Genomic DNA, 13,016 nt, shown 5'->3' with positions numbered 1-13,016 from the left:
TGTACATACACATGTACAGATACACACATGTACATACACACAGACACATGTACAATTGTACATGCATACACAGACAGGTACACACACACCCCATAAAAAGTTGCAGTACTTCATTGTTCACTCACAGATCCGGGTACTGCACTCTAGGGGGAGGAAGAGAGCACAGCACACACTCCTTGCTTTGCTTTCACTGCGCTCAGCTATTGAGCAGTCTGATGGCTCCCAGTGCCAATGACAGATCCGGCCTGAGCTCCGAGCCTGCTCAGCAAAACAGCCCTGGGGGACACACTCGACCCCACCATAATTTCCACTCGCCATTGGCGAGCAGGCGAGTGGAAATTTCAAGCCCTGTACTAATGCATGCATTTTCAAGTGCTCCTAAACACATGGTGCGGCACGATTTTGCAAAAGGGTCAGGGACTTCGTCTTTACACTTCTCATGTGTAGGGCAGCCCATTGAAATGAATAGGCTGCCCTACACACAGCAGATGGAAGCACACCAGATATGATGCATGCTTTGTTGTGCGCACCATTGTTAAACTATCCTTAGATGTGGTGGCTGCGATAGTTTTATTTTTTCAGGCTTCTTTCATCTTTATTATCCCCTGGAGACCCTACTTGTGAAAACGTCTTCTCCTAGGCTTCCAACATTCACTCAAGATATGGTATATATGAAGGAGCAGCACTACCACTCTAGCACAGGTCTACAATAACCTCCCCCTCTCCTCGTCCTTTTAACATAGAGAGCATGGGTTCTGTAGTTCTCAGAAATAGCTGTGAAGGATGTAACTGAAATGAAAGCAGTGCAGACAGAGAGAATTTGTACTTATTGAACAGATATAACAAAACACATTAAATGCTATATTTAACAGACAAACAAAGGCCGAATAAAAGAAGTTAATTGCTTGGATTTTCAAAGACTTTAGACGTAATACCAACATATATTAAAAAATGTAAAAAATCACACTTTTAACATGTTTGCCGTAAAGGGTTAAAGTGCAAGCGAAGAGGATTGCAGGGCCCTTTTGTGAGAGCGGGGGTTTATGGGAGCTCCAGCAAACTAATTCCAGATGGAAGATAATCCTGGCCCAGCACACTGCAGTGATGTCCATGTTCCAATCTGCTGTGGAGTGTTCAGACTGCTCTGAGAATCTCCCTTCTGTAGGTGTAGCAAACATGTCTCATCAACTTTTCTAGTAAATGTAGAAAACACTTTTCTGCCATGGGAAGTAATGGTGGTTTTACTTTTCTTTAATCTGAAACTTGAAACATTACTTTTGATTGGTTGCTAGAAGGTACTGCACAGCATGTGTCCCTTAGCTAACCAATCACAGGGGGAAAAACTGATTCAACAGATTGAATTATTCTCTCTCTTCTGAAGTACACAGATGGAACACATACTGTTTGTACTGTATATGGGAGTTACTATGTCTTGCAAAAGAATTTGTTAGTCTTTCCATCCAGTCCTGAGATATACCCAGCCCTTGCAGTCAGCACAGGCAAATAGATATTGACTAGGCTGAATTATTCAATTTTTTCTTTCTTTCTTTTGCTCTTTCTCTCTCTTTCTCTCTCTTTCACTCTCTCTCTCCTCGCTCTTTTTCTCTCGCTCTCTATCTCGTTATTTATTTCTTTTTTTCTCTCTTTCTTTTTTGCTTGCTCTCTCTCTTTCTCTCTCTTTCTCGCTCTTTCACTCTCTCTCTCCTCGCTCTTTTTCTCTCGCTCTCTATCTCGTTATTTATTTCTTTTTTTCTCTCTTTCTTTTTTGCTTGCTCTCTCTCTTTCTCTCTCTTTCTCTCTCTCTCTCTCTCGTTCTCTCTTTCTTTCTTTCTTTCTTTCTTTCTTTCTTTCTTTCTTTCTTTCATCCATTGATTGGCCTCCTGTTACTGACCTAGAAGCAACATGTAAAACATCACTTCCATGCCCCCCCTTCACTTTCTCCAGCCAGTTTAATTAGAGAACAGGTGAGCCATGAGGGGTCTCTCAGAGGGGTCTCTTAGACCCCTCATGTCTCATTAAAGAGAATCTGTCACCAAAAAACTGCATCACACAGGGAACTTTCTGTCCCTTGTGTGATGAAAAAAAAAAGTTTAATAAAAAGAAATAGGAAAACAATTTGTAAAATATTACTTCCACCCAAGGACTTAAAATCACCCCCCAAAAATGAGTCCCCTCCTACCCCCACATACACTATATTGCCAAACGTATTGGGCCAGCCCTCCAAATCATTGGATTCAGGTGTTCCAATCACCTCCATGGCCACAGGTGTATAAAATCATCACCTAGGCATGCAGACTGCTTCTACAAACATTTGTGAAAGAATGGGTCGCTCTCAGGAGCTCAGTGACTCCAAGCGTGGTCCCGTGATAGGTTGTCACCTGTGCAATAAGTCCATCCGTGACATTTCCTGGCTACTAAATATTCCACGCTCAACTATTAGTGGGATTATAACAAAGTGGAAGCAACTGGGAACAATAGTAGCTCAGCCATGAAGTGGTAGGCCACGTAAAAAGAGTGTTGCCAACTATCCACAGAGTCAAGAGCTAAAGATCTCCAAACTTGGTTTGGCCTTCAGATTAGCACAACAACAGTGTGTAGAGAGCTTCCTGGAATGGGTTTCCATGGCCGAGCAGCTGCATCCCAGCCTTACATCACCAAGTGCAATGCAATGCGTCGGATGCCATGGTGTAAAGCACACCGCCACTAGACTCTAGAGCTGTGGAGACATGTTCTCTGGAGTGACCAGTCACACTTCTCTGTCTGGCAATCCAATGGATGTGTCTGGTTTTGGCGGTTGCCAGGAAAACGGTACTTGCCTGACTGCATTGTGCTATGTGTAAAGTTTGGTGGAGGGGGGATTATGATATGAGGTTGTTTTTCAGGGGTTGGGCTTGGCTCCCTAGTTCCAGTGAAGGGAACTCCTAAGAAGTCAGCATACCAAGACAATTTCATGCTCCAAACTTTGGGGATGGCCCCTTCCTGTTCCAACATGACAGCGCACCAGTGCGCAAAGCAAGGACCATAAAGACATGGATGAGCCAGTTTGGGGTGGAGGAACTTGACTGGCCTGCACAGAGTCCTGACCTCAACCCCATAGAACACCTTTGGGATGAATTAGAGTGGAGACTGTGAGCCAGGCCTCCTCCCCCGACATCAGTGCCTGACCTCACAAATGTGCTTCTGGAAGAATGGTCCAACCTTCCCATAGACACCCTCCTAAACCTTGTGGACGGCCTTCCCAGAAGAGTTGAAGCTGTTATAGCTGCAAAGGGCGGGGCCAACTCAATATTGAACCCTACAGATTTACACTGGGATGCCATTAAAGTTCATGTGCGTGTAAGGGCAGGCCGACCAATACATTTGTCAATATAGTGTACATGCATGTACAAATTTGGCTGGTGGTGGATTTGTCACAGTTTGGTGGTGTTTTGATAAGAAGGACAAATATTTATGAAGATAACAAAACCAAAAAATAAATAATTTGCACATTTATGTATGGAGATTATGAAGATAACATTTATGAAGATAACAAAACCGAAAAGGAGATATTTTGCACATTTATGTATGGACGTTTTAAAAAAGGATTGATAATATTGTATGGACACATTGTTATTCCCATATAATGGCGATCACGGATATATGACACGAATGTGATCATATTGAAGATTTTTGTTTTATTAAGTGTTCTTGCATGGCAGACCACTTCCTGTTATCTCACATATATATTCTTATTATTATAGCCAAATTTACCACCCTAACTCCTCCCACAGTTCTTACACTACATAGACCGTAATATACCGAAACGTGCGGATTGTTCCCGATTGGTGTGCTATTACTTTGTAGAACGTTTTGCCAAATGGTTCACGAAATATCGGAGTTTTTGTGGTGAAATTGGTCCCATAGGAATGAATGGTGGAATGTTCAAAACTAGAGTGGGAGCTGACAAAAGATAGAGCGTGAGCTGAAAAATCAGGACATGATTTCTAAACTGCCATCACTCCCTCATTTTCAAGCCCACCTACACAAATCTTATATCAAAATGTTCAGCTATCCCTGCTGCCACTAAAAATGTCAATGGCTAAGCTGTAGTCCTGATAGTTTTCACAATATGACCATTTGTATGCAACTCACGTCGCCCATTGACATTCATTGAAACTCCACTCTAGCCACCTCAAATTTAAAGGGCAATTTCTAAACTGAGACTGTGCCTTCATTTTTAATATTTCAGAGACATACTATGCATCAAAATATAGGTCTGGGTCTTGTGATTCTCACAATATAAAGCTCTTTACTGTAGGATTTATAATTTTTAAACTACGACCATTTGAAGATGGCAACCGCCAGTGAAGTGAGCAAGTTGGAGCAGTTTGTTTTTAACCGCTCTTCTCTGCCCTTGCTGTAGAGTGAGTTGCCATAGGAACCCAGGTGTGTGAGCAGGCAGCAGAGTGACAAGCCACTCCACCCAGTTACTCCGCCCACTCCAGTTGTAGACTACTGGTGGAGGCAAGAACACTTCACACAATTTCCCCAGAATTTGGAGCTTTTCTAGTTATTATTATTATACAGGATTTATATAGCGCCAACGGTTTGCTCAGCGCTTTACATTATAGTGGGAGACAATACAGTTCAATACAAGAGGGATTTGAGGGCCCTGCTCCACAAGAGGGATTTAAGGGCCCTGCTCCACAAGAGGGATTTGAGGGCCCTGCTCCACAAGAGGGATTTGAGGGCCCTGCTCCAAAAGAGGGATTTGAGGTCCCTGCTCCAAAAGAGGGATTTGAGGGCCCTGCTCCAAAAGAGGGATTTGAGGGCCCTGCTCCTTGGAGCTTACAATCTAGGAGGGAAGGGTGAATGGGACAGTAGGTAGTAACTGTGGGGGATGGAGTGGTTGGAAGAGTAGAGGATTCCAGAATTAGTAGAGGGCGGGATAGGCTTCCCTGAAGCGATAGGTTTTCAGTGATCGCCTAAAGGCAAGTGGAGTAGGTGAGAGTCTGATAGATTGGGGTAGGGAGTTCCAGACAATGGGTGACGCCCTGGAGAAGTCTTGGAGGCGAGCATGGGAGAAGGAGATAAGGGAGCTAGAGAGTAAGAGGTCTTGCGAGGAGCGGAGTGTACGGTTTGGGTGATATTTAGAGATAAGATCGGTTATGTAAATTGTAATTTGTTATAAGATATTATTTCATAAGTTTCTATTTTGACACAGCGAGATTATAGTAAGGGGATACGGTCTGCTTATGGATGTGATATCATTCATACTCCGAGGAGCGCTTGTCTAAACACATTTTTACATTGTGAAAGGTTTTAAGCTTCGATTGGAATTTAGCGACTGGATTTACATCTATTTCAATTGCATTGTTTTTTTGTTTTTTTTTCTTTTTTTCTGCCTGGTGTTCAGCTTTAAGCGTACCAGAGTCTGACCACCATGAGCACGGCGTCCCCCCTCCCTTCCTGTTATTCCGCTCAGTTGTAACCTTAAGTGAACTTTTTGTACCATACAAGAACTCCTGAGTCACACACATCGCTCAGCACACATAGGACGCGCTTAACCCCTTCACAGGGAGGACGGTCATTTCAGGGTTCCCACACCGCGAAGCAAAAAACGTACTCTGTAATATTGACAGAAATAGTTTTTTTTTTGGGGGGGGGGGGGGGGTTTGCTGTGCTGTGAAATGCTTTGCTGTGAAATGCTTTGCTGGGAGGCCATTGCACTCACTGCCAGGGGTGGACTGACAACTCATGAGGCCCCACCGGGCAATAGGGGATCATGGGGCCCCTGTGTCCTTGCCCAAACTCAAAAAAGCCTATGAAAGGGACCAGGGGCATCTCATGGGGCCCCCTACTGACCCCAAGTTTCCAAATGGTCAGTCCGCCCCTGCTCACTGCACTACTTAATATTATTATTATTGTTATACAGTATTTATAAAGCGCCAATAGTTTGCTCAGCGCTGTACATTACAAAGGGGGACAGAATATGTGACAGAACAATACCAATACAATGCAAAACATGAGGGGATTGAGGGCCCTGGTCTTTGGAGCTTACAATCTAGAATACTCAGTTTACAGTGGCTAAACGGTTAGCACTTCCACCGGGCAGTACTAGGTTTGTTTGGTTCAAATCCCAACCACAGCACCATTGTGCATGTTCTCCCTGTACCTGTGTGGGTTTCCTCCAGGTACTCTGGCTGTGAGTTGGGGGCTTTAGATTGTACACCCCTTGAGGGTTAGGGACTGATGTGAATGTACAATATATAAAGTGCTGTGTAAATTGACGGCGATATATAAGTACCTGAAATAAATAAGTAAAATAAATATGAGTGATGTAGCTGGAGGTAAGGGGTGTGCACTAGCACATAGTTAGTGTATGGATGTAAGTTAGGGACAGGGGCGGACTGATCATTTGGAAACTCGGGCACTGCCCGAGGGCCCGGGGTCAGTAGGGGGGCCCATGAGATGCCCCTGGTACCTTTTTCATAGGTTTTTTTGAGTTTGGGCAAGGACACAGGGGCACCATAATCCCCTATTGCCCGGGGGCCCCATGAGTTGTCAGTCCGCCCCTGGTTAGGGACCTTAGATTGTACGCCCCTTGTGGGTTAGGGACTGATGTGAATGTACAATATATATATTTATATGTGTATGTATGTGTGTGTGTAAAGCACTGCGTAAATTGATGGCGCTATATAAGTACCTGTAATAAATAAATAAAATAATAAACTGAAATTCAATGTACACCAGATCACTAAAGCTTTATATCAGCTTTAACAGGTGCATTTCATTTCAAATATCATTTTCAATATCTTTAAAGCAGACGTTTAATCTGCTTATATTTGTCCTTCTCTGGTTCCTCCCTCATCAACATGCCAACAATTTTTTTAATAAAACCTTTCAATTTTTACTACATACTTTTTTTTTTTTTTGACCCAATGATCTCATGCTTCTCTATGCAGTGCAAGCAAATCATGGCTGGTGGGAGGGGCATGGCAGGGTGTTGTATGTAGCTTCCTGAAAACATCACAGCACCCTGCCTCAGTACCTTTTGGGCCAGTTCACACTACATGCATTTCAGCTGCTTTTTTTCTGCATCCATAACGCACAGAAAGTAGGTGAGATGGTTGTCAATGTCATAATACACATCAGTGCTTGCAGTTCCAGTGCGTTTCAGTTGCAGAAAAAAAGCAGAACTTGCTGCACAGAACTGTACTGGAATGCGGTAAAACCCATCAAAAACGCACCGGAACGCATCAAAAAACGCACTGGAATGCACATGTCCCTATTTAAATTGAAGAAAAAATTAACTGGAATGCATAATGCGTCAAAAACGCACTGGAATGCACATGTCCCTATTTAAACTGAAGAAAAAATGAACTGGAATGCATAATGCGTCAAAAACGCACTGGAATGCACATGTCCCTATTTAAATTGAAGAAAAAAAGGGGAAAAATTAACTGGAATGCATAATGCGTCAAAAACGCACCAGAACGCTCCACAAATGTGCATGCAAAAACGCATCCGGTACGCATCTGGACGGCATTTCTATAGTGTGAACCGGCCCTTAGATCTGATACAAGTCATGTGAGCAGTTATGCAAACATCTAAATGCCTTTATAGGTGGATGTCAGGCTGGAGGTGTGGGTGTTCCTAGGAAGGATTCCTTTGTGTGCAGACCACCCACATGATTGGAAAAACTGATATCCAATGAATGAAAGCCAGCCTGGGGAGTAAACAGCAAGATGATACTGGATGTCCTCCAGCCCCGAAATGAGGAGGGCTCTGTCTGACTTGCTACAGTTTCTCATGCACATTGTGGGAAGCTCACAGTGTGCAGTGAAATCAGAGTCCTGCAGTTTCAGTCCAGGAGAGGAGCCGCTACAACTGTGCAAGACCTAAGGCAAGGCTGGAGTCCCTCTATAAATCTGCATCTTTCATTAAAATTACCTCTGGTGATCCATGCTGGTAGGTGAATTGGATCCTGTCTAAATTGGCCCTAGTATGTGTATGTATGAATGTGAGTTAGGGACCTTAGATTGTACACCCCTTGAGGGTTAGGGACTGATGTGAATGTACAATATATATGTAAAGTGCTGTGTAAATTGATGACGCTATATAAGTACCTGTAATGAAATGAATGATCCCCCTGGGATGGTCTTTGTTCAGGCACTTCTTGTTATAGGGTGACAACGCATTGTCCCGCCATGTGCAATTGCTCCTGCGTTGTTACCCTGTCACACAAGCTTCTGATGGAGACTACAAGTGTCTTTCAACACACAGGCATGGTCCACTGTTGTCACCATCAGGAAACACGCCCTAAGAAATAGCATACAGCCATCGCATGGAGACAGTAAGTGGCTGCAGGAGATCAGGGGCACTGAAAGGTAGCTAAGGGCAGCACAGGGGCTAAATGGTTAGCACTTCTGCCTGGCAGTACTAGGGTTGTTGGTTCGAATCCCAACCCTGGCATCACCTGCCTGGAGTTTGCATGTTCTCTCTGTGACTGCCTGGGCTTCCTCTGGGTACTCCGGTTTCCTCCCACATGAAATGTGGGATGAAATTAGGTGAAAACAGAAATCTGATGAAAAAAATGGCAATTACTGACGATGGACAGTGCTTTAGCAAGCTAAATGTCATTCAGTTAGGACTCTTTACACGTGTCAAGGAATGGTGTGCATCTGAAAAGTGATCCACACGCAGATTGCTTTTCAGCGGATCTTGACAGGCACTGAGGAGGCAATATGTTTCCTATTTTAACCCCCTGCAACAGCTTGCATTGCACGCGGTTGCAGAGCGGCCCTTTTCAGGGAGTGTAATTCCTGCCGCAGACGTGAAGCAAAGCATCAAGTGCATGGCATTTGTACACTTCTGCCGGATGCCTTTGCAGCTTAAGGGGGAGAGGTTGGTAGGCAGTAAAAACACAGCTCAACTGCATGCTTTTACTGCCCTCCACCCACAAATGTTAACGAGCCCTTGAGCTTGATGTCTAGGACTGCTTTCATTTTATTGTTGTTAAATACGCTTGTATTGTCACAATTTGTACTATATTATTGTTATTATTATCTTTACTAATATTTTATTCTTGCCTTTTTAGGTCAACACACAATGAATTAGAGAAAAACAGGTAAGCTTAATTTTTCTCTCTCTATATATGTTAAATTTCTGGATTATCTTTATTATTATAATTATTCTAATAATATGAGATTTATACAGCGCTGAAAGTTTCTGCATCAAATCACAATATTTAATTCTTCATGAGGCTCAATGCACACTAAAGCTCAAAAAAGACTGGAAAAAACACTGGTAGTAGCGTCTTAGGAGCATTTAAGAGCATCAGTGTTTTATTAGGGTTTTCACAGTACATGTAGAGGAAAAAAAAAAGTTTAAAAAAAGCTGTTAGGCGTGTTTTTTTCTGCTGGAAAAATGCTCCAAAAAATTATACGAAAATATTTTTTTTTCTGCTCCTAGACTCTGAAGGTCAAAAAACGCTCATAGCCTAACAGCACAGTGGCTAAATGGTTAGCATTTCCACCAGCAGCACTAGGGTCATTGGTTCAAATCCCAACCATGGCACCACCTGCCTGGAGTTTGCATGTTCTCCCTGTGCCTGCGTGGGTTTCCTCCAGGTACACCGGCTTCCTCCCACACTCCAAAGACATGTTGGTAGGTTAGTTGGGTTAGGCACCTTAGATTGTACTCCCCTTGAGGGTTAGGGACTGATGTAAATGTACAAGATATATATATATGCGTGTGTGTAAATTGATGGCGCTATATAAGTACCGTATTTGTCACTCTTTGCACTTTTTTCCCCCCCAAAAATGGGGGAAAATGTTTGTGCGTCTTATGGAGTGAATATACAGTGGCTGGCCCGGCATTCTCCCCATTGCCACTGCCGTGTTAGAATACCAGGACGGCCGCTCGGCTCCTCTGTGCAACAGAACCTGCTCCTCGGTCCAGCGGTTTCCTCATCACCGCTGATTTATCAGGCCATCTTCTCTCCCTGGCGCCGGCATCTTTAGTGTGGGCACCCGGCTGTGACAGCTTCACAGCTGGGTGCCCACTGCGAATACACGAGAAGCGCTGCGCTTTGTGAATGGCCCCGTAGTCTTCTAGGACCGGTCACATGTCCCAGAAAACTACAGGGAGGGGAAGGACAACATTGCTTCCAATCGCCTAGGCGATCACAGCGGAAGTGGGAGCTGGTACCTGTCAAATTTGGGTACCCATTCCCCCCCCCCCCCTCACTCCCCAAAGGTCTACAGTCTCTTGTCATCTCCTGTACTATGTCTGCAGTCTCTGGTCATCTCCTGTACTGTGTCCGCAGTCTCTGGTCATCTCCTGTACTGTGTCTGCAGTCTCTGGTCATCTCCTATGCTATGTCCGCAGTCTCTGGTCATCTCCTGTACTGTGTCCGCAGTCTCTGGTCATCTCCTGTACTGTGTCCGCAGTCTCTGGTCATCTCCTGTACTGTGTCCGCAGTCTCTGGTCATCTCCTGTACTGTGTCTGCAGTCTCTGGTCATCTCCTATGCTATGTCCGCAGTCTCTGGTCATCTCCTGTACTGTGTCCGCAGTCTCTGGTCATCTCCTGTACTATGTCTGCAGTCTCTGGTCATCTCCTGTACTATGTCTGCAGTCTCTGGTCATCTCCTGTACTATGTCCGCAGTCTCTGGTCATCTCCTGTACTATGTCTGCAGTCTCTGGTCATCTCCTGTACTATGTCTGCAGTCTTTGGTCATCTCCTGGACTGTGTCCGCAGTCTCTGGTCATCTCCTGTACTATGTCTGCAGTCTCTGGTCATCTCCTGTACTGTGTCCGCAGTCTCTGGTCATCTCCTGTACTATGTCCGCAGTCTCTGGTCATCTCCTGTACTGTGTCCGCAGTCTCTGGTCATCTCCTGTACTGTGTCCGCAGTCTCTGGTCATCTCCTGTACTATGTCTGCAGTCTTTAGTCATCTCCTGTACTGTGTCCGCAGTCTCTGGTCATCTCCTGTACTATGTCTGCAGTCTCTGGTCATCTCCTGTACTATGTCTGCAGTCCATTGGTTCAGAATATTTTTTTTCTTGTTTTCCTCCTCTAAAACTTCGGTGCGTCTTATGGAGCGAACAATATGGTACCTGTAATAAATATATAAAGTAGTGTGCATGGACACATAGGAGAACACTATTTAGCTTCTAGGAGCAGAAAGAAGTACTAGTGTGCATGAAGCCTGAATGGGTTCAGTAAACTGACCTGTGACTGGTTGCTATGGGTTACAGCGCAGGGCACATGGTCACTGACCTTTGCACTTCCCTTGTTCCCGCAGTCCCCTTGGTGCCATGGGAATGTGTGGGCGAGGGGCCTGGGGCCACCGGGGGAGGATGATGGTCCTGCCTGGAATTAGGAAGGGCTAATGGGATGTAGGAGGCTCAGGAATTTGCCAGTCAGGGGGTCACAGGATTTATTCCATTGACTCTGCTGATTTATTGGCTTGATTGTTGCTATAAAGGACAAGCTTTTACTGATCTTGGTTCAGGGGAAGATGGAGATATGATAAAATATGGCCACAGGCTCCCATGATAATCTGTAATAGGAAGACCCTGGGCCTGCTCTATACACTGTCACTTACTTGTGAGACAAGATGGCTGTGTCCTCCTTATAAAGGAGTAAGGCTTTGTTCACAATTAAACGTACATCCGTGTGAAGCGCTGTGTTTGCCCACACGGGTGGGATAAGCATTCCCTGCATACGTGTGCAGGAAGTCGCATTCATGTCAATTGGGAGGCAGCGGCTGCACGGACACAACCTCTGCTCCCATTCTGTGGGTGGTGCATGTGACGCTGTAAGTTCCGTGGCACACACCTTCACCCTCACACATGTCACATTTGGAGCAGCAGATGTGTCCCTACAGCCACTGAGTCCCAATTGACATGAGTGGGGACTGCCTGCATGCAGGTGCACGGAACATCTGTGAATCCGCATCCCATGCAGGCAAGCATGGCATTTTGCATGGATGTACACTTAATGCAGGCCATAGACGGTTCGTTTATCGGCCGAATTTCCGACCGAAAAATTGGTTGTTCTGCTGCCACCAATAATTATGAAAATCGGCCCTTTTTCGTAAATTTTCCAGCATGACCGATAAAAGAAATGAGGAGGATCCACGAAAATCGGCCGATGACATTGCTCCACTAATGGTACGAATATCGGCCGATTATTCTTTCGGACGAAAATTCAGCCAATAAACAAACCGTCTATGGCATGCATTAGTTTAACCGCTTTTCTGCTGCCCTATAGCAGAAATACTGTAAAGTACGTATATATATATATATATATATATATATATATATATATATATACACGTGATTTTTGCATTTCCAGGTAGGGGGTGTGCACTAGCGTGCCCTACCTGCGACGCCATTGGCGGCCTCACCTGTTGAAAACCGGGTCCCGGCTGGTGATTCCCCACCGGCACCCGGCAATCGCCACGTATCAGTGATGGGGGAGAGACCTGTATGTAAACAATACAGATCTCTCCCCTGTCTTCTACTGCACACTGCTTTGTATGACTCTGCATAGCACAGCCATACAAAGCAATGTGCTTACATAGTACAACACACAGTACACACACAGGGAACCCTTTGTAAAGGGGGTGGACTCATGTGCTGCCAAAAATATAAAAATAAAGAAGCTGCTGACACCTAACTAGACTAGAATAGATGAAACATAAGTAGATATGATGGTGTAGCGCTAATACCATGTGATAATTGACATAAAAAATTAAATAAAGAACTCAATATTAAATGGGTGAATACAGAAATTGTATGAATAAATATATAGGTGTACAGTTCTGCACCACTGTACACCTATATATTTATTCATACAATTTGTGTATTCACCCATTTAATATCAAGTTCTTTTTTTTATTTTTTATGTCAATTATCACATGGTATTAGCGCACCACCACTACAGGTAACCCTTTGATCGCCCCACATGTTAACCCCTTCCTGCACAGTGTCATTAGTACAGTGTCAGTGATTTTATTAGCACTG

At 44.4% G+C, this 13,016-nt stretch overlaps 1 protein-coding gene across 2 annotated transcripts in view; it reads left to right on the top strand.

The window, feature by feature from the left end:
* The window catches only part of MXI1 (MAX interactor 1, dimerization protein), a 68,129-nt gene that overhangs the window by 33,655 nt on the left and 21,458 nt on the right, over positions 1 to 13,016 (top strand). For both annotated transcript variants that reach the window (XM_089656505.1, XM_089656506.1), the window contains exon 3: positions 9,080 to 9,109. In XM_089656505.1, coding sequence (XP_089512631.1) covers positions 9,080 to 9,109 — 30 coding nt within the window. The remainder of the gene's footprint in view (positions 1 to 9,079; positions 9,110 to 13,016) is intronic.

Source organism: Staurois parvus, unplaced genomic scaffold, assembly GCF_062004578.1.
Source record: "Staurois parvus isolate SC_StPar_1 unplaced genomic scaffold, SC_StPar_1.0 ptg000911l, whole genome shotgun sequence".
Classification (NCBI taxonomy): domain Eukaryota; kingdom Metazoa; phylum Chordata; class Amphibia; order Anura; family Ranidae; genus Staurois; species Staurois parvus.
This window is presented reverse-complemented; position numbering and strand designations above follow the sequence as displayed.